Here is a 20,273-nt window from a genome sequence, read left to right as displayed (position 1 = left end):
TTTAGTGAATCAGACCTACATTTCTAGACCTATTTTCAAGTATATACAGTATATTGGATTGTTAGTGATATTTAGTTTGCTGAAATACTCAATTAACTCTGCAAAGAATTGCTTTAGAAAATGTATAATCGCTATATAATAATAATAATATATTCGTGCCATGATCTCCAACAGAACCTCATGCCATGTCTCAACAGGAAGCACAAGGATGCTCTGAGCTGACACATCACATCCCACCTAACACTTGCGTGTCACTAACCGGTGGCTTCATTCTTCTTGATGTTCCCAGAGTATTTACATATACAGAAAACACAGGCTTGCAGTTTCATCCGCCCCTGGGCTCACCATAGCGTCTTGGTGGTCCGCCTCCGCTAGCCTCTTGCCTCTGGATCTCAGCCACTTGGTGTTTTGCTGAGCCATGCTTGGAGCTGAACAGGAAGCTGAGGCTGGTGTCATCGAAACAGGCAATGCTTGGCACGATGGTCAGCCAGTTGAGGAAGCTGAGGTTACCGCTGAGGATAAGAAGCACCTGAAAGACATAAATAGATGTTTCCTGAGGCTGGGGAGGTGTCAATGCTCTTGGTAATGAGGACAAATATTTTAAAGCATAAAAAGGAAACTTCTGTTGAAAATATTACATAACACAGATGAGCGTTAGGCAAGTCACCTTGTTTTCAATGCCATTAAATATATTTTTTCTGTTTAAGACCACAGCCAACCATGGTGTTCTAGACATGCCTAATGAGTCACAGTTATTTTGGTGGACACCAGTTCGATGAATGGGACACCCCCCAGTCTCCATTTCTCTGCCTGTGTGACGGACTCAAAGAGAAATTTTAGTGAATGTAGCTTATTGCATGAAATTGCTTATTTTTAATAATATTAGAGTTTATAATCATTTAGTCAATGTTTGTTCATTGTAAAATCTTTCTTCTCCCGGATTTATATTCTTAAATTTATCACAGGCGGTGGACAAAGGCAAAAAGTACAGTACAGTAGCTCTCAGGTAGCACGTATAGTGCCTCGGTACAGAGGCGCTATACGTGCTACCTGAGAGCTACTGTACTGTACTTTTTACCTTTGTCCACAGTTTGTCCCGTTTTATTGCCTGATGAAGCAGGCTTGGTCCTGCGAAACGCGTTGCATCTATTGGGGTATTAATAAAGTGTTTATTTATGTCAGACAATTAGTCTAATCTGCTTTCGGAGGTAAGTTCACCACTGCCTCCCCAGTATATTTTAAAACTTTTAATTATTGTTTTTATTCTGCTGGTGCCTCTGTTCATCGAAGTCATCAAAACTTAACAATTTAACATCTCTCTGGTACAGTTTAAAGAGACACTGAAGTCTCCATGTTTTTAATTAAAAAATGTGTTTAACATCTTTGCCCTACCTAAACCACCGCTGAAATCTATCTAAATCCCCCCTAACTCCCCCCTCCCTCTCCCCCGCAAAATCCACGACTTTCTTGGTTGCGGATATTGCTGCTGTTGAAGGCAGAACTATGAACCGCAGCTCTGCCTCAATGCCCGTCTATCAGGGGCGGATCTCCGCCTCTTCTCCGCCCCTCTCAGTGAAGGAAGACTGAAAGGGGCGGGGAGAGGCAGTGATCCGGGCTGACCGAGGCGCTGAGAGGCAGAGCTGCGGCTCATAGCTCTGCCTCTCACGGAAGCGCTGCCTGGATTGCCCCCTGGGGAGTTTGGGGGGATTTAGTTAGTGTACAGCGGCGGGGATGCGGCGGTTTAGGTAGGGCACAGATGTTAAACACATGTTTTTAATTAAAAACATGATTTCAAGGAGACTTCAGAGTCTCTATAAATTATCTTTTTTTTTTTTTTGCCACAAATTATGTTTTCTGTGGGTGATACTTGTTTTCAGTAATCCCTTTACTTTCTATGCATTTTATAGGAAAAAACAAGAAAAAAATGATAAAACACGCAATTTCTCCAATGCCATCCCCTATAGTTTTAAAATAAGCAATGCTGCTATAAATAAAGCCCACCTATTGTATTTGCCTGTTAGTCCCAGCTATCACAACAGTTAAATAATTGTTGCACAAGATATCAGCACACGCTCTTTATTGCGCTTTGGCTACACAAGTTACCAACTATTTTTTCGGGGGCAGTGTACCCATTTTATCAAGGCGTGTTAAATTATGTCCTACAATGTATGGCGACAATATATTATTTGGAAAGAAAGGTGTATTTTTTCTGTTTTGGTTTTTTTTGTATGTGGTTAAAAATTACAAGCCATTATTTACTAAAATAACAGTACTGTAATATACTCTCATGACATACACATTAAAAAAATCCGAGTCCCTAAGGCAACTATTTATGTATTTTTTTTTTAATTCTGTTTGTTTGTTAACTGGAAGGGGGGGGGGGGGGGGGTTTGGAACGGATTAATTTTATTCATTGTTAATTAAAAATATAACTGTAAATTTGCTTTTTTGGCACTAGATGGCAATGCAAACACTATCCTGGGTTACCAGGAACTGATCATTTTTTTTACACTTTCTTTTATGTTCACTGTTTGATTGGACATGGACCCTGATCGGGGTTCATGTCAATTTATTCCAGGCACTGCGATTGGCTCGGGGAACACTTGTTCCCTTTCATTTTTCAAATCCCCACCACTTTTTCTCAAACTTTTTGGTACTTTTTCAATTCTGACAACTTGAGAGTTTAAAGGTTGACAAGTTATCTCCCAGGATAATATTCAGGAGAAAAAGTGACGTGTTCATATTCAATTCACTTTTTCTACTAAGTTTCTTTCTAGGTAATATTTTCACATCTCATCAATGACATACAGTGGTGTTTTTTTTTACAATAAGTGAAAACAGTAATGGAGTAATTGGCATCAGTGATAATCTAGAGGGATATGCAGCCCCTCACTACGTTCCCCTTTCACTTTTCATTATACACCATTCCTATGCCAATTTGCAAACACTCCAGCTGATCTACATGCAGGTCCGGCAGTCAGGAAAGGGTTACCACACAGATTCAATCTTCTTTTCTGTGAAAATGAGTCGTAAAAGGGGAAAAAAGTAATTTCTTGCTCATGTCAGATTTCTGAAGATTAATCTTATTCCATTATTCGGGGCCAAAACAGACAAATTCTGGTGCAGGATGCCAGGGGCACTTGTGGGGCTTTGTTTTTATGGAGGGGGTTTTCTGGCTGGGATTTGTCAAAGTCACGGCCATTAATCTGACATGAAGCCTGTGCTGGGCTGGGCAGTGTAATTTGGAATGTCATCCATGCCTGCTCCAGGCCTCTCCGCAGCCAGCCAGGAGTGTGGGGTTCACCCCACTGACTGACTGAGCAAGCGCAGGGTCCCCACCCTGCCTGTGGATGGTGGGCTATCCCACAACGGCATCCTGCCTAACAACAGACACATCCATGTATGTCAGAGAGAAAGCCGGGCAAGGTAAACCATTAATGAAAGCTGAGCTTTAAGCTAAGTACCCACGGGGGTACAATTGTAGCTGTCGCCGCACACGGGAGCGTGTGCGCGACAGTTCGGCGGCAGTTCGGCGACAGCTCGTCGCAAAATCCCTCTGCATCCACACGGCAGCAGAGGGATTAGCGATGCGGCGGAAGCTGTCGCCGAGTTTCCTCCCCCCCGCCGGAAGCTCCGTGTGGTGTGTGTGGGTAGCTGTCGCTAGCCCGCATACACATGCGGGGCTAGCGACAGTTCCGGCGAGGTTGCGGCGACGACTGTAGCCGGCGATTGAACATGTCAATCGCCTGGCGACAGCTCCGACGGGCGACGGTTCGGGGCGCGCGCGTCATACACACGGACGAACCGTCGCCGCAACACGCGCGTGCCACGTGGTTGCGGCGACGGCCGTACCCCGTGTGTATGAGCCTTTAGGCACAGATATTTTCCCTTCCAAACGTGGCTGCCTAAGTCTCTGAAAAAAACACAATCACTCTCTCCTGAGCGGCTGCAATCGCTCTCTCCTGAGCGGCTACATTCGCTCACTCCTGAGCGGCTGCAATCGCTCTCTCCTGAGCGGCTGCAATCGCCCTCTCCTGAGCTGCTGCAATCGCTCTCTCCTGAGCTGCTGCAATCGCTCTCTCCTGAGCTGCTGCAATCGCTCTCTCCTGAGCTGCTGCAATCGCTCTCTCCTGAGCTGCTGCAATCCCTCTCTCCTGAGCTGCTGCAATCGCTCTCTCCTGAGCTGCTGCAATCGCGCTCTCCTGAGCTGCTGCAATCGCGCTCTCCTGAGCAGCTGCAATCGCGCTCTCCTGAGCTGCTGCAATCGCGCTCTCCTGAGCTGCTGCAATCTCTCTCTCCTGAGCTGCTGCAATCGCTCTCTCCTGAGCTGCTGCAATCGCTCTCTCCTGAGCTGCTGCAATCGCTCTCTCCTGAGCTGCTGCAATCGCTCTCTCCTGAGCTGCTGCAATCGCTCTCTCCTGAGCTGCTGCAATCGCTCTCTCCTGAGCTGCTGCAATCGATCTCTCCTGAGCTGATGCAATCGCTCTCTCCTGAGCTGCTGCAATCGCTCTCTTCTGAGCTGCTGCAATCGCTCTCTCCTGAGCTGCTGCAATCGCTTTCTCCCGAGCTGCTGCAATCGCTCTCTCCAGAGCTGCTGCAATCGCTCTCTCCGGAGCTGCAATCACTCTCTCCTAGGAGTTCTGGTTCACCATAAGATCGCTGGGTAATCTGTAACTCTGAGCTGCTGTGCATATCCAAGAGCAGAGTGTAGTGCTGGAAATGCCTGTCAGCTAGCAGGGTGTCTAAAGGAGAACTCCAGGTAGTTTTATCGATTGTGGAACTTGGCACTAAACACATTTGCAAGAAATTTTATTCAAAAGCCTGAAGGTGGACACACCACACCATACACTTTTTTTTTTAAATATCTTTTCAATTCAATTACAATCATTTTTTGTAATTTTTTATTGTAACATTTCAAAAATCTGACCAATGTATTACGCACATACAGTATGTTCAATTTTTCCTCAATTATGATACAAATTATTGAAAACTCAGGAAGAATTGCTTGGATCTGAACATCAAGAAATTGTCAATCTACCCTACACCATTCAATTTTCATATAAATTGATCAGCAGAAAAATCCGACACTCCTAATCTAATCGCTTATCAAATAAAAACGGGATATTCAATAAGATTTCTCAAATGAATGAAAAAAAAGCTTCCACTTTTTCTGTACAACCGATCATTTTTATCGAATTGCCATCAATTTGGATTATTTTATTGTATGGTGTAACTCTCGCCTACAAATAACTTTAGAACCTAAAGAACATGGAAAAGATTGTCAGCGCTCAATCAGGCTGCAACTGAAAACCAACAGAGGCATGCAGCACCCCACAGGGACTTAAATTACACACATAGAATACAAATCAGATGCAAAACTATGCACTAAAGCTGAATATAAATAAATTGAATGCAAACTTGTTACACATGGATGCAACTAGACATAAGTAGACTTACATTTTTGTACAACAGGAGATAAGGTAGCGCTTCCAAATACAGGCAGTACCCGAGTTGACCAGCTGCATAGATGTGCAGAGCCCACACATTGGCAGATTACACAACTTGCATTCAAAACAGATGCAGCAAAGGAGGACATTGGCTTCAAGGACAGCCTGTGCACAGATTTTACAATACTAGACTCTTTCCACGACAATGACATGCCCTCTCAGAAGAGACCTAACCACTAGCTAAACCTAACTTCTAGCTGACAGTATGAACCGGAGGCTGCTAGCTATAAATAATCTACACATTTTCTAAAGAACGGGGAAAAGATTGTGCTCCCTCAACAAATCCACCACTCACCCACACTTACCTTTGTAGGCGCAACCTCTTCAGGCATGCATACTCTCACTGGCCACTCATATACAGCTTCACTCTCTCTATTGTCCTAACCCTTAATCCTTTAGACTGTCAAGGTACCCATATATCGCCAGATCCACAATGAAACTGATCAGAGAGAGATCTGTTGGTTGCCCATACACAGTAGGCTGATTACCCCTCGATTGCAGCATGAACTCTCTTTGGAATCGGTCTTGTGACGTTGCCAAATGCCTCCACCTGGGCCGCCGCCCCCCCCCCCCCCCCAAATGTTAATGTACATAAATCCGCCCCCACCGCAAAATTGCTAGATGTATGGCCACGTAAAAGTCGGCTCTTTTTCCCTTTTGTAATGTGCATATATATCCTTCACCCTTATGTACAGGTCTATAATTGATTTGTTCTGTTTACTGCATAAGCTGAAATGTACTGTTAACTCCTGTATTGTTTAAATTGTAATGGTATACCTTGGTTTTTGCTGTACAGCTCCACTGATGTTGCTGGCGTTATATAAATCAGTATTAACCAGTTGCCCTGCCGCAGGACGAATATCTTGGTCTCTGAAAACTGCACTTTAGCTCCCATGGGCGTAGATACTCGACTCTCTATGTTTACAATTGGCCCGCACACACCGCTGCTGTTACACTGCAGTGCACAGATTGGTGAATGGAAATGTGTGTTCACAAAGCCAATCAAAGTGTCTGAGGAATGAATGATCACTGCTGCAACCAGTAACAGTGGCCATTCATTGTAAACAAAACAAACTAACAATTCCTGCTAATTCAGAACGCTGTGATTCACCATTCTAAGTAGACAGGAGTCTGTGTGGCACATCTAGTGGAAAAAAAAAAGATTACACTACATTGGCAGGTTGAGAAAGTTTCAAAATGATGTCCCTAGCTTTTCAATGTCTTCACTCTTCTTCTGCTCGCTCTGAGTTCTTGCTTCCCTACTTGTTCTTCACTGGTGTAATAGTCACAGGACTGTTATGACACATTACCTTGTTTTTGTAACGATCGGTGTAACACAGAGAGGATCTGATTACCAGTGATCTGCAGTATCACCGAGAATGCAGATATATCTCTAACCTCTGGACACCTGAGAGATAAGAGTGTTTTGGTGCAACAGTAATACTTTGAGGACCGCACCTGGAAGACAGGTGCAAGAGCAGATAGGAATACTGCTCGGCAACTGGTTCCTTCCGTAGTCTGTACTCTCCAAGGGGAGGAGTCAGACAGAGAATGGGAAGGACAGAACGTGAGTGACACCAATGGAGAAGTGTCACTGACAGATCTGTGAACTATCTCCTAACAGGAGAGATAGTTCTCGAGGTCGGACAAGCCAGGTCGTTAACACACGGACAGATAAAGTACAGAGACAGGAGGCAGATGCAGAATCCAGAGACTAGCTGAGTTTTGGCAACAGAGTATCAGAATGACAAAGGTACAAAATCAGAGATCAGAAGAATGGTCAGGAAAGCAGAAGGTCATAACAAATAATCAACAATGCCTAAGCTAAGGTGTGAGTTCCTTGGCCGTCAACACCTTGGAAACTGAACTAGAGTAAGAATACAGTTAATAACAGACTTCCTAGAATAAGGTGTGAGATCCTTGGCCATCAACATCTTGGAAACTGGTCTAATAAACACAGATACTGACAAGGTATCGCACCGCAACGCCAGACACCAGAGGAATGACCAGCACCCAGTATATATACACCAGCGCTTCCCAGCGCCTCCCCTAAGTGCTGGACCAATGAGAACAGATGGATTTGTCAGCTGCCCGGCCAGGTCAGCTGACTCTCCTCTGAGTGTCATATAAGCTCTGCCTTTCAGCGCGCGCGCGTCCTTCTGAACCTGTGTGGACTATCAGTCCCAGCCACACCAGACATGCTTTGCAATGCGTCAGCCTGTTTGAGCGCGGGGTCAGCCGCACCGCCAACCGAGCATGCGGTGGTTTCCCCGCGCTCAGCCACTGTGTCAGTAATAGGCCTATGCGTACCGACTGCCGCGTAGCACGCGGATTCCGCCGCTGGGCATGCGGCGGTTTCTCAGCGTTCCGCCCCGCTAGTGGACGCGTGCCCAAACACTCCAGACGCCATGCTAAACGCGGAATCAGCCGCCTCACTCTGAACACTTGCGGCGGCTCTTCCGCGTTTTCCCACAGTTTTCAAAAGCATTCAGGAAATTGTAATGATCTGGAGTCGCTTTCCATCGTCAGCGCACAGCAAGTGCGCTAAAGCAGATGGGAATCCCCACGATCACAGAAGCAGAGTACCCAGTATATAACAATATATTTGTAGAGGGGAATTTCAACCAGCAGGTGGTGCTGTGGAGTACAGAGAAACAACTGTACAACCACAGATGCCAGATTGGAATTGCACGACGTGAAGCAGTACTGGGCAATATAAACAAGATAGAAACTCAAAAGAGAGCAAGAACAGAGACAGACTATATGAATGTCTACCAATCTAGTCGCCACCCAGCGACGGTAGACATATCACAACAGAACAGACCAGAGTGAGAAAGCCAATCACAAGAAAAGCGATTGCTATCAGCAACACAAGACTGAGCAAAGAATTGAGCAAAGGAAAACTCAGCAAATAGCTACAATCCGAACGCCAAGGAAAATAAATGAACTAACTAAACGCGGTCACCGCACGCTATGCGCAACAGTGACAAGTGCGTTAATAGCACGGTCACCGCATGTTAAGCGTAACAGTGACAAAACGTACCAACCCTGACTAACAATTGAAAATGGAAAACAAAGACAAACAGATAGCGGGAACGCTTGCTAATCGATTGCCTAACACCAGACAACAGCAAGCGTTCGTTCCAGACCAAACAGACTGAAGGAGTAACCAGTAGCAACCGCTGCCAAGGTTATACTCCAAGACACAGACAAGGGAAGAACGCTTGCTAATCGGTTGCCTAACACCAAACAACAGCAAGTGTTCGTTCCAGACAAAACAGACTGAAGGAGTAACCAGTAGCAACCGCTGCTAAGGTTATACCCCAAGGCACAACCAAGGGAGATCCACCGCCTCTAACGCTAGGGCGAATGCAATCAAGGAACAGGACTGAACGATTCACTATCAGCCACCGCTGGAGATAGTACAATCGCAAGGACAGGTCAAGACAAGACTAGGCAGTACAAATAATACACAAAACTGACTGCACTAGTAGGAGTGCAAAGTGCACTCCCCAAGAATTAACTACACTAGAATATTAGCAACAGGATACAAAGATGCTGAGGCTCTAAGGTTAGTCTCACTAAACAGAAACTATGACGAGCAAGGAATTCTGGGAGGAAGTGACATTTATACTGAAAACCTTCAAAGGAAGCAGACAAGCAGATTGCAAGGTAAGTGGATGCAAATCCGTCACTACAGCAGCAAGCCTCCCGAATCTTGCAAACTGACAAAAAGGCCTCTTTTCCCTGGACTGAACTATGCAACCTGCATAGGAAACCAACAAACTGTCCAGGGAATCAAGGCCAGCAGAGCGGATTCTGATAGAAATGCTTTTGAAAACAAAGAAAATCACGAGAATCCCCCATGAGGAGACGGACTAGCCCAAAACTTGTCAATTCTTTCAAATTTCAATTGCTTATTGTTTTCGCAGGTGTGGGCCTTTTATTACATTTTTTTCAGTAGAAACATACATATATTTAAATATAACTTACATCAGTCCTGAAAGAGGGAGAAATGAGGAAGAAAGATAGACAGAGGGACTGGGTTCCAAAAAGACATTTGGGAGCTCTGTTAGAGGTTTTTATTAGCCACTGCACTAAAGGTTGCCGAGTGCGTGAATTTTGGAGTGTTAATATTGGTATTTGTTTAATTTTCAAGGGTAGTACAACCCTGTAATGCACTACAGTTCCACCCAAACACAATTTACCTGCCTGAACTTTGCAATTTGCTCCAGTTAAAAATATTGATGTAGGCATTTGCACTGCTTCTCTAGCCTTCACAAACGCCCACGATGCACAATTTTCAGAAGTCTGTCTGAACAAATCCTTTCCAAATCTGATTGTTGCCGTTATTAACGCTGCTGTTCCTAAGGTCACTGCTCAGCAGCTCTGCATATTTCATTGTGAAAGATATCTTGCTGTGCTCTCAGCTGTCCTGTTAGATGGGAGTGATCAGTCCAAATGCTATATTGACACCCAGAATCCCAGAATGTAGGATCCCTCGACATTCCCGTTCCAAATGTGGAATGTGTCTGTCACTGCAGTAAAGCCAGTGAAGCAGTTGGAGTGCAACAAGATACAAAGAATTTGACTTCCCCCTGTGTAGGGCCATTACTAGGATCTGAGATGATCCAGGGAACCTCATGTCAAGCATCTAATTCCCCTATCAACACAAAACAAAAATCCCTAAAGAAACATAAATAGTCAACAATCCTTGTAGTTTAGTGTCAGGTAGACCACACATCAGGCATGCAACCTCCCGTTTCCCTGTTATGCACCCTACGTCTTATTAATATAAGCAGACCCCAAAGACAGACAGCGAACAACAGTGCAGCTGGCTGGAAGGTGGGCATACCTGATTTACGGCCCCACATGGCTTGGGGAAAAAAGTGCTCCAAACGGATACTCACCATGGGAGAGAGAAGTCACCGGGTCCTCCAGAGGCTTCCCACTTCCTCCTACACCAGGCTATTCAAGCGCTACATCCCATGTAAGACTGTCAACAAGGGCTTGTCAACTTCTTGCACATGCACAGTAGCATAGACCCTCTTGGGCTTCTGTGGAAAAAGCCAAGTCCAATCAGGTCCATGCTAATGAACATGTGCAAGCTGCCTGCGCAGTAGCATGGATCCGGTTAGGCTCAGCTTTGTCCACCAAAGCCGAGCGGGTCTGTATTGCTGAGCAGGTGTGGTGTGGCCACACGCCTGCAATCTTTGGAAATCTCAGTGCTGGAGGAGCCTGGAGGTGGAGGACAGGGGAAGTTCAAGTTAAGTATCTGAACTGTAGGGTTGCAAACCTCACAGGTTTTCTTTAAGCCTAGTACACACATCCAGTTTTGAATGGCCAATGATTGCCCAATTTCATCACTTCCATGTAGTATGAGAGCTTATCGACACAATGAGCAGGATTCACAAAGCTTTTCCCTTGTTTTCCTCTGTTTTCACCTTTTCTATGTTACTGTATTTTTCGCCATATAAGACACACTTTTTCTCCCCTTAAAATGGGGAGAAAAAGTCCCTGCGTCTTATATGGCAAAGGCAGGGAATACCCGACTTCCGAAAGCCCGCCGATACGAACCGCCTGTGTGCGTCCTCCTGTCTTCCCATGTCTCCTCCATGATGTCCTCTGCATTACTGCGTTTCTGTGCCCGGCTCCCCCGGCGTGCTGTCTGGCCCCCGCTGTGTGCTGCCTCCCCCTGCGTGCTGTCTGGCCCCCGCTGTGTGCTGCCTCCCCCCGCGTGCTGTCTGGCCTCCACTGTGTGCTTCCTTCCCCCTCCCCCCCACACGCTGTCTGGCTTCCTCTAGTGCCAGGCTAACGACACGTCATCAATGATGCGTCATTAGCAGCCTGGCACTAGAGGAAGCCGAACACAGAAGAAGGAGGTCTGCAGTCCTCGCAGGCATGATGGAGGAGGTAAGCAGCTGTGAGGGGGGGAGGGGGGGGGAGGAAGCACACAGCACACGGGGAGAGCCAGGCACACAGTGACGGCCAGACAATACGCAGGGGGAGCCAGCACAGAAGCACAGACATGTGGGGGACATGGTGGAGGAGACATGGGGAAAAAGGAGGACGCACACAGGCATGGTGGTTGAGACATGAGTGGGTACTAGTAGACGAATGGGGGTGATAAGAGGAGGCATGGGGCAGACGGTAGGTGGCATGGGGCAGACGGTAGGTGGCATGGGGCAAACGGTAGGTGCAGACGGTAGGTGGCATGGGGCAGACGGTAGGTGGCATGGGGTAGGTGCCATGGGGCAGACTGTAGGTGGCATGGGGCAGATGATAGGTGGCATGGGGCAGACAGTAGGTGCCATGGGGCAGACTGCAGGACGCATGGGGCAGACTGCAGGACGCATGGGGCAGACTGCAGGACGCATGGGGCAGATTGCAGGACACCTGAGGGAAACAGGAGGCTACCATTTGAGGGATAACATGTACAAGATGCTCCTGGAATATGGATGTACCAGGTTTAGTATTTTTTTCTCTGGATTTTGCCCTCTAAACCTGGGTGCATCTTATATTCCGGAGCGTCTAATACGGCGGAAAATACAGTACTTTTTTAAGCTCCTAAATAGCAAAAATATAATATAATTAAGGTAAGAAAAGTAATATTGATATAAAGGTAATCGGGAACAACTTACTTTGAGTAATTATTTTGCATATAAATGTGCTGAAAGGTTATTTTTTATCAATTAGGTGATAAATTAGTCATTTATGAGAAGTTTTGTGAATAGAGCCCAACCTGTTCATTGTATTCACAGTTTGTTGACCCTCATACTAAACGGAGGGGGTAAAACTGATCAGTGATCAGCCAACCAACATTTGATGTGTGTATGCACCCTTAGGGAGGAGGCGGAGCAAGAGAATCAATGGACACCCTAAAAATGTCGCTGCTGCATTTCATGGACCTTTGAACCAATGAGAAAAACAGAAAACCGTCTGGGTGTGTTTTACACCATGCTATAATCTGTTGCCATGGTTTTCAGTGCAAGTTCCTAAAACAAAGTTATAGCCTCTGCAGACTGAAGCTGAAATACAATATAAAAGGTCATCCCGCTATAAAAAGGCTTGTTTTGACTTTTGTACTAAAATAGCGCTCCTCTTTATCACTGGACTCTAGTGCTGGGAGTTTCCACCTATAGGACACAATAGCCTCAATTCACTAAGCTTATCTCCTGTCTTTAATAACTCTTCTAGAGTTGTTACCATGGTGATAAGGCATGTAGTATTCAGGAAACATTTTACCTCAGGCAAACCTAAAGTTAACTCTTCTGTCGTTAAGTTAACTCTTTAATCCTTAAAATAACTCCAGAGTTAAAGACAGGCTGTTCATTAACTGTGTGTGAAAATAACTACAGAGGAGGTAAATTAACTACAGAGGAGGTAACGTAAGGAATGAAGAGATAAGATAACTCTCTTAGGCCTCAATTCACTAAGCTTATCTCCTGTCTTTAATAACTCTTCTAGAGTTGTTACCATGGTGATAAGGCATGTAGTATTCAGGAAACATTTTACCTCAGGCAAACCTAAAGTTAACTCTTCTGTCTTTAAGTTAACTCTTCAATCCTTAAAATAACTCCAGAGTTAAAGACAGACTGTTTATTAACTGCATGTGAAAATAACTACAGAGGAGGTAAATTAACTACAGAGGAGGTAACTTAACTACAGAGGATGTAACTTAAGGAATGAAGAGATAAGATAACTCTCTCTTATGTGGAGGTAAGTTTTCTCTTGCTTTATTATCTCCAGCATGATCTTAGTGAATTGAGGCCATTGGCCTCAATTCACTAAGCTTATCTCCTGTCTTTAATAATGTTTCTAGAGTTGTTACCATGGTGATAAGGCATGTAGTATTCAGGAAACATTTTACCTCAGGCAAGCCTAAAGTTAACTCTTCTTTCTTTAAGTTAACTCTCCAATCCTTAAAATAACTCCAGAGTTAAAGTCAGGCTGTTAATTAACTGCATGTGAAAATAACTACAGAGGAGGTAAATTAACTACAGAAGAGGTAAATTAACTACAGAAGAGGTAACGTAAGGAATGAAGAGATAAGATAACTCTCTCACTGTGTGGTGGTAAGTTTTCTCTTGCTTTATTATCTCCAGCATGATCTTAGTGAATTGAGGCCAATGGCCTCAATTCACTAAGATTATCTCCTGTCTTTAATAACTCTTCTAGAGTTGTTACCATGGTGATAAGGCATGTAGTATTCAGGAAACATTTTACCTCAGGCAAACCTAAAGTTAACTCTTCTGTCTTTAAGTTAACTCTTCAATCCTTAAAATAACTCCAGAGTTAAAGACAGGCTGTTAATTAACTGCATGTGAAAATAACTACAGAGGAGGTAAATTAACTACAGAGGAGGTAAATTAACTACAGAGGAGGTAACTTAAGGAATGAAGAGTTAAGATAACTCTCTCACTGGTGGAGGTAAGTTTTCTCTTGCCTTATTATCTCCAGCATGATCTTAGTGAATTGAGGCCATTGTCAACTCTACAGAATACCCAACCAGCTCGGGGTAACCTAAAACTACTAGGAAATTATAGGGGACTAAAAGACACAGAAAAGCCCTTCTGCTAAAAAGCAATGCTTAGTGTAGTTTGCCTTCTTAAAACAGAAGGTATTTGCGATAATGCAGCTTTAAGTGAGCAACTGTGGATAATTTGTATATTCAGAAATGATGCATTGTGGGAGACCACAGAAGCTCACTTAAAACTGAATTATTGCATATACCAGTGATGGCTAACCTTGGCTCTCCAGCTGTGAGAAAACTACAAATCCCATCATGACTCTGCCTCCCCGAGTGATGCTTAGAGCTGTCAGAGTTTTGCAATGCCTCATGGGACTTGTAGTTCCACCACAGCTGGAGTGCCAAGGTTAGCCATCACTGGCATATATCTTCTGTTTCAAGGCAAACTACACAATACCAGCTCTGTTATGGAATAAATCATAGTTCACGGACTCTCTCCTTTGTGATAGGCCTCTGAAAGTTTTATATAGATTTGGAAGAATAACTTATTTTATTAAAAAGGTAAAAAAAAAAAATCATTTTGGTTTACTGGCCCTTTAAGCCACGGCTGAACCTAACACGTCTGAGATTGTAAGAGGGTCTAATGAATGTAATGAATTACCCTGACTCATTAACGAGGGCTCCCTGCTCTATGATTCATGTCTGTGGACGGGGAGCAGCCTACGGAATATGACTGGTCCGTTCCCCTGAACGTGTAAGCGGGCCCTTGCCCCTCGCAGGGCGATATGTCACCAGCTGAAGCAGCCAGGGGAAAAATTCAATATACAGCATCATAAAAGCAAACAGAAGCCATAAAGCAGCTGGAATGCACGGGTCGGGAGAACAATGACGCCCCTGATGCAGGACGTGCCGCTGCACTGCCAGACCAAGACCCCATAACAAGCATTTCCTGTCGCTGCTTGCATTTGGCGGGGAGTTATAATCGCTGCTATTAATGGGAGGAGGTGACAAGTGGGGGGCAGATGAAGACTGGCCGGCCGATAGTACCTATAAGCTGGCATACGGAGTACTGGCAAATGGTGACTGGGGTTTTCTCACAGAGCTACAGAGGCTTTGGAAAAATGGAATAGGACTACAGTTGTGTTCAAAATTATTCAACCCCCACTGAAATTGAGTGTTTTGGCCAGTTTGACATTGATTTTGATCATTTCAATCATCTTGTTTACAATTAAATCAAAGAGGCACTTGTAAGTCAGACAAATATAACATATTTATAATGAAATAACCACAAATGTATTTTCTGTGCTCACATCATTATCAGTTTTATTCAACCCCCAAGTGACATTCATTCTTAGTACTTAGTACAACATCCTTTTCCAGTTATAACAGCTTTTAAACGTGAAGCATAGCTTGACACAAGTGTCTTGCAGTGATCTACGGGTATCTTAGCCCATTCTTCATGGGCAAAAGCCTCCAGTTCAGTCACATTCTTAGGCTTGCGCGCTGCAACTGCTTTCTTTAGGTCCCACCAGAGGTTCTCAATTGGATTTAAGTCTGGTGACTGCGATGGCCACTCCAAAATGTTCCAGCCTTTAATCTGCAACCATGCCCTAGTGGACTTGGAGGTATGCTTGGGATCATTGTCCTGTTGAAAGGTGCAACGTCTCTCAAGCCTCAGGTTTGTGATGGACTGCATCACATTTTCATCCAATATCTCCTGGTACTGAAGAGAATTCATGGTACCTTGCACACGCTGAAGCTTCCCTGTAACTGCAGAAGCAAAACAGCCCCAAAGCATGATTGACCCCCCGCCATGCTTCACAGTAGGCAAGGTGTGCTTTTCTTCATATGCCTTGTTCTTCCTCCTCCAAACATAGCGTAGATCCATGGGCCAAAACAGTTCTAATTTTGTTTCATCAGTCCACAGAACACTACCACAAAAGTTTTGGGATAGTGTTCTGTTTTTTTGTTTTTGTTTTTTTATGAAAATCTGATCGGACATGTTGGAAAAATCTGGGTGATTGTTTCTGAAATTGTATAGTGTATGGTGGGTTGTATAAGAAAATGCTATTAGTTAAACCAACATTTTCTTCATATTCTATAATTTCTCTCTGTTTTAAATATATTTTAAAAAAGAGGAAGTAAAGGAACAAATAAATATTTCCAGGGCTGGTTCTAGCAACAATTGGGCCCCAGGGCAAAATTAGCCTGGGCCCCCCCCCCCCCCCCCCAGCAGACACTGTGACCAAAAAGCGGCACTAGGGGCCCTTTGTTGCAGCCAAATTTCCCTCCTTGGCCCCTCAGCCGACTGCTGACCCTCCTTCCCAATCACCTCCCAACTTAACTGTGCTCCCCAGGGCCCCTGCAGAGTCTAAGGCAGTGTAGTGTCTCACTTGCCTGCCAGCACAGGTGAGATGCTACTCTGCCAAACACTCTGCAAAAGCCCTGGGGAGCAACAGTTAACATGGAGTGAAGACACCATGGGGGCCCCTGCAGGCTCTGGGGCCCTAGGGCAATTGCCCCCTGTGCCTCTATGGTAGCGCCGGCCCTGGATATTTCATAAGTTTCATTGCTATTCACTATTAAATTAAAATTACTATTAAATAAAAATTTACACACAAGTCAAATTCCATCCGGATTTCCTAAAGCAGAACTGAAGAGGTTTTAAAAACAAACAGTTTCACTTACCAGGGGCTTCCCCAAGCCCCCAGCAGCTGTTCTGCCCCACGCCGGTCCTCCACGAGCCTCCGTTCTCCCGCTGGCAGCTACTTTTGGTTTTGCCACCGGGCCTCTGCGCTGCCCTGGCCACGCGTATCCTTCTTTGCTTTCCAGTCCGCAATACCGCTATTGCAGATGGGAATGCGTAAAAAGGATCCGGTTGTGTCCCCTCGACTTGCAAGTCAAGGAACGGAGAGGCGGCGGGAGAACGGAAGATCGTGGAGGAACGGCGCAGGACAGGACGGCTGCTGGGGGCTTGCAGATGCCCCAGGTAAGTAAAACAGTTTGTTTATAAATCATCTTCAGTTCACTTTAAACATGGATATTACTTTTGATGAGAAGACTTTACTTTTGTAAATAGAAAGCACATCCATTCACCAGTGTTTCCAGCAGGGAATGCCCAATAGGAGTGGTAAAACCTGTACAACACAGTAGGTGGAAGGTGTGGCAAAGAACAACAACAACAACAAACCCACCAGCCGCCCCACAGTATGCAGTTTAGTAAATAAAAAAAATAAAAAAAAAAGCTGTCAGCTAATTTACTAGCGGATAGTGGCTTTCATTTGCTAGCACAGCTTCCATTTCCTATACCAGTGGAGATTTGCACATTGAGATAATTTTCCACCTAACGTCCCGAAATATATGCATGAAATGGGAATTTTGGGTGTAGTATGTTCTGCAAAGACAGTACAGATTCCATGCTGGCAATGATGTGCAAGTTGAGCTTAAAGAGTACCCAACCTCAAAATTTACGAGGTGGCCATAGCCAGAACTTTTTCAGTGCCCCCTTAAATTGCTTTGCTGGCCTCCCCTCCGTGTTGGTGTTAAGCCCCCTGATGAAAGTTCAGACTATACGTGTGTGTGTGTGTGAGTGTGTGTGTGTGTGTGTGTGTGTGTGTGAGTGTGTGTGTGAGTGTGTGTGTGAGTGTGTGTGTGTGTGTGTGTGTGTGTGTGTGTGTGTGTGTGTGAGTGTGTGTGTGAGTGTGTGTGTGAGTGTGTGTGTGAGTGTGTGTGTGTGTGTGTGTGTGTGAGAGTGTGTGTGTGTGTGTGTGTGTGTGTGTGTGTGTGTGTGTGAGAGTGTGTGTGTGTGAGTGTGTGTGTGAGTGAGTGTGTGTGTGTGTGTATGTGAGTGTGTGTGTATGTGAGTGTGTGTGTGAGTGTGTGTGTGAGTGTGAGTGTGTGTGTGTGTGTGTGAGTGTGTGTGTGAGAGTGTGTGTGTGTGAGTGTGAGTGTGAGTGTGTGTGTGTGTGTGTGTGTGTGTGTTTGATGAGGGGCTATGCCCAGGATGCCCCCAGCATACAGCTGTAGGGAATGGACAGAGCATGCGATCTTCAACGGTGAACAGGAAATAAGGGGCATTGCTCCAACACTGAGGTTAAAGTGAACCAGAGACGAAGCACCCTCATGTATTTTAATATATATATCTGTGGGAACATTAGAGAAAAAACCTACCTTGCTTCTTATCAGCCCTGATAAAATCCCTGACTGAGCATTGAGTTTGGCTTTGCTCAGGAATCATTATAGCTTGTAAATTTGATTGAGTTCAGGTGTGCCTTAACGGACAAAATGCCCTGATATATGCTGATGGCTTTTGTTTAACCTCTTGAGGACCACAAATTTACACCCCCCTAGTGACCAGGCCAATTTTTACAATTCAGCACTGCGCAGCTTTAACAGCTTACTGTGCAGTTATACAACTTAGCACTGCAATGAATCTTACCTCTTTATGTTCCCCCTAACTGAGCTTTCTTTTGGTGGTCTCTGATTGCTGCTGCTAATTTTTTTTTTTATTTAAAAAAAAAGGTTTTTTAGAGCATTTTATAACCACCCCCCCCCCCCCCAAATTGGCCCTACTCTAAGATACATACACTACGCTACACATTCATAGGCATATGCCTATGATAGGGATTAGATTGGTAGCCCATCAGAGGGACAGTTAAGTGACAAGTCGTTAGTGTGTAAAGCACTGCGCTAGATAGCAGTGTTTTTTACCTTTATTTTCACCAACTTCAGCCTACCAGCTCCAATTGCGGCTGGCAGGCTGTTCACGGCAGCTTCCTGTGTCCCCTTGCAGGGAACGCATGCTCGAGCGAGCAATTGTTCCCTGCTAATCTCATAAGGATCGCGATGACTCCAATCAGTGTTAGGCGGTCCCAGGAGAGCCACTTTGCGACCGCCCATTGGCGTTAGGCGGTCGCAGAATGGTTAACGAATGTGGAATTTAACGTTAAGAACATTTCCCTATGTGTTACAGATGAGCGAGGTGATGAAATCCTGCGTCTTTCTACAAGTGTGCAATCTGGAGTTTATTCATATATCTGTCTCACCAATCCCTACAAGGAATCAGTTATTCGAGTGGCACGAAATGGAGCTTGGCGCCTCCTTAATCAAGATAAATGATGCCACAAGTTTGTAAACAATAAGGCGATGCTGACTGATGATTGGTACACCTCTGACTGGCAGCTTGTGCGTGTCACTGTGACGTCACTGGTGTCATCATGGCAAGGTGGGAACTGATTAATAGGTGATACTGGCTTGTCTTATAACAGCTCTTGCTGCCAGCCCTGATCCCACGATACACCTCATTTCAAATTTCACTCAGATATTAAAGGCCACCTCCGGACACATTTTTAAATATCGCATTGGTAGTATTCTCTCGCACAAGGCAAAGAGCTGGCACATCCAAAGCTAATCTTTATTGGTGCCATATAAAAATATGGCCAACGTTTCGGAGCCATGTAGGACCCCTTTATCAAGGCAAGATTTGCCCGGAGGCAAAGACCTGTCTGCTGCTGTGCAAAAAGTTCCTGCAAAGGAAGTGGGAGTCTGGCTGCTGTAAACATTCGCAGAGAGCAACGTGTAGTGTCTGGAATCAGCAGCAGTAGATCTTTACATCCGTTTGCACAGAGGAAGATGTTGCTTGCTTGGCAGTTGGAAACAGCCGTTATCTCCGTCGGGTCCGCTCTACTGCGCAGGCGACTTGCGCAGTAGAGCGGCCCGACGGAGATCGGCCATTTCTGCCTATCTCCGTGAGGATTTTCGCCGCCACTGTGAGACCGAGGAGGACGGGGGAAGCCTCAATAGGATCCAGAGGCTTCCCCCACCCGAGGTGAGTACCCCCCAGGGGAAGTTTTTTCGTTACAGATTTTCTTTAAAGTATAGGAAAGTGGAAAACAGCTCTGAAAAACGCTAGATCAGAGCGGTTTTCTAGGCGTTTTTGTTACAGAAGCTGTTCAGTAACAACTTTATTGTAACAATATATGGCATCTGCTACACAAAAACGCTTTAAAAAACGCTAGGCATGTTTAGAAAACCTCTCTAAACATGCCTAGAATCCCTCTGAAATCTGCTTCAAAAACCTCTAGCGTTTTTACGGATCTGCTAGAGGTTTTTGGTGTGCACTGGGCCAAAGCCCTGTTTGGATGTTTTGTTTCAATTAAGGCATCACAATGACATGTATTTATGTTTCCTAAAAATCCATGTATCCCCTTTGATGTTGCATGTATATAGCTGTCTCGTAACCATACGGGATTCAGTCTGACGAAGGCTCAAAAGCCGAAAGCTTAGCCTTATTTATC

General features: G+C 45.0%; 1 protein-coding gene across 4 annotated transcripts in view; it reads right to left on the bottom strand.

Moving 5' to 3' along the window:
* LMF1 (lipase maturation factor 1) overlaps window positions 1–20,273 on the bottom strand; it is a 716,474-nt gene that overhangs the window by 248,257 nt on the left and 447,944 nt on the right. For all 4 annotated transcript variants that reach the window (XM_068244158.1, XM_068244160.1, XM_068244159.1 and 1 more), the window contains exon 7: window positions 346–529. In XM_068244158.1, coding sequence (XP_068100259.1) covers window positions 346–529 — 184 coding nt within the window. The remainder of the gene's footprint in view (window positions 1–345; window positions 530–20,273) is intronic.

The sequence above is a fragment of the Hyperolius riggenbachi genome, chromosome 7, assembly GCF_040937935.1.
Source record: "Hyperolius riggenbachi isolate aHypRig1 chromosome 7, aHypRig1.pri, whole genome shotgun sequence".
Taxonomy (NCBI): domain Eukaryota; kingdom Metazoa; phylum Chordata; class Amphibia; order Anura; family Hyperoliidae; genus Hyperolius; species Hyperolius riggenbachi.
The sequence above is the reverse complement of the archived record's forward strand: the minus strand, read 5'-3'. Positions and strand labels throughout refer to the sequence as shown.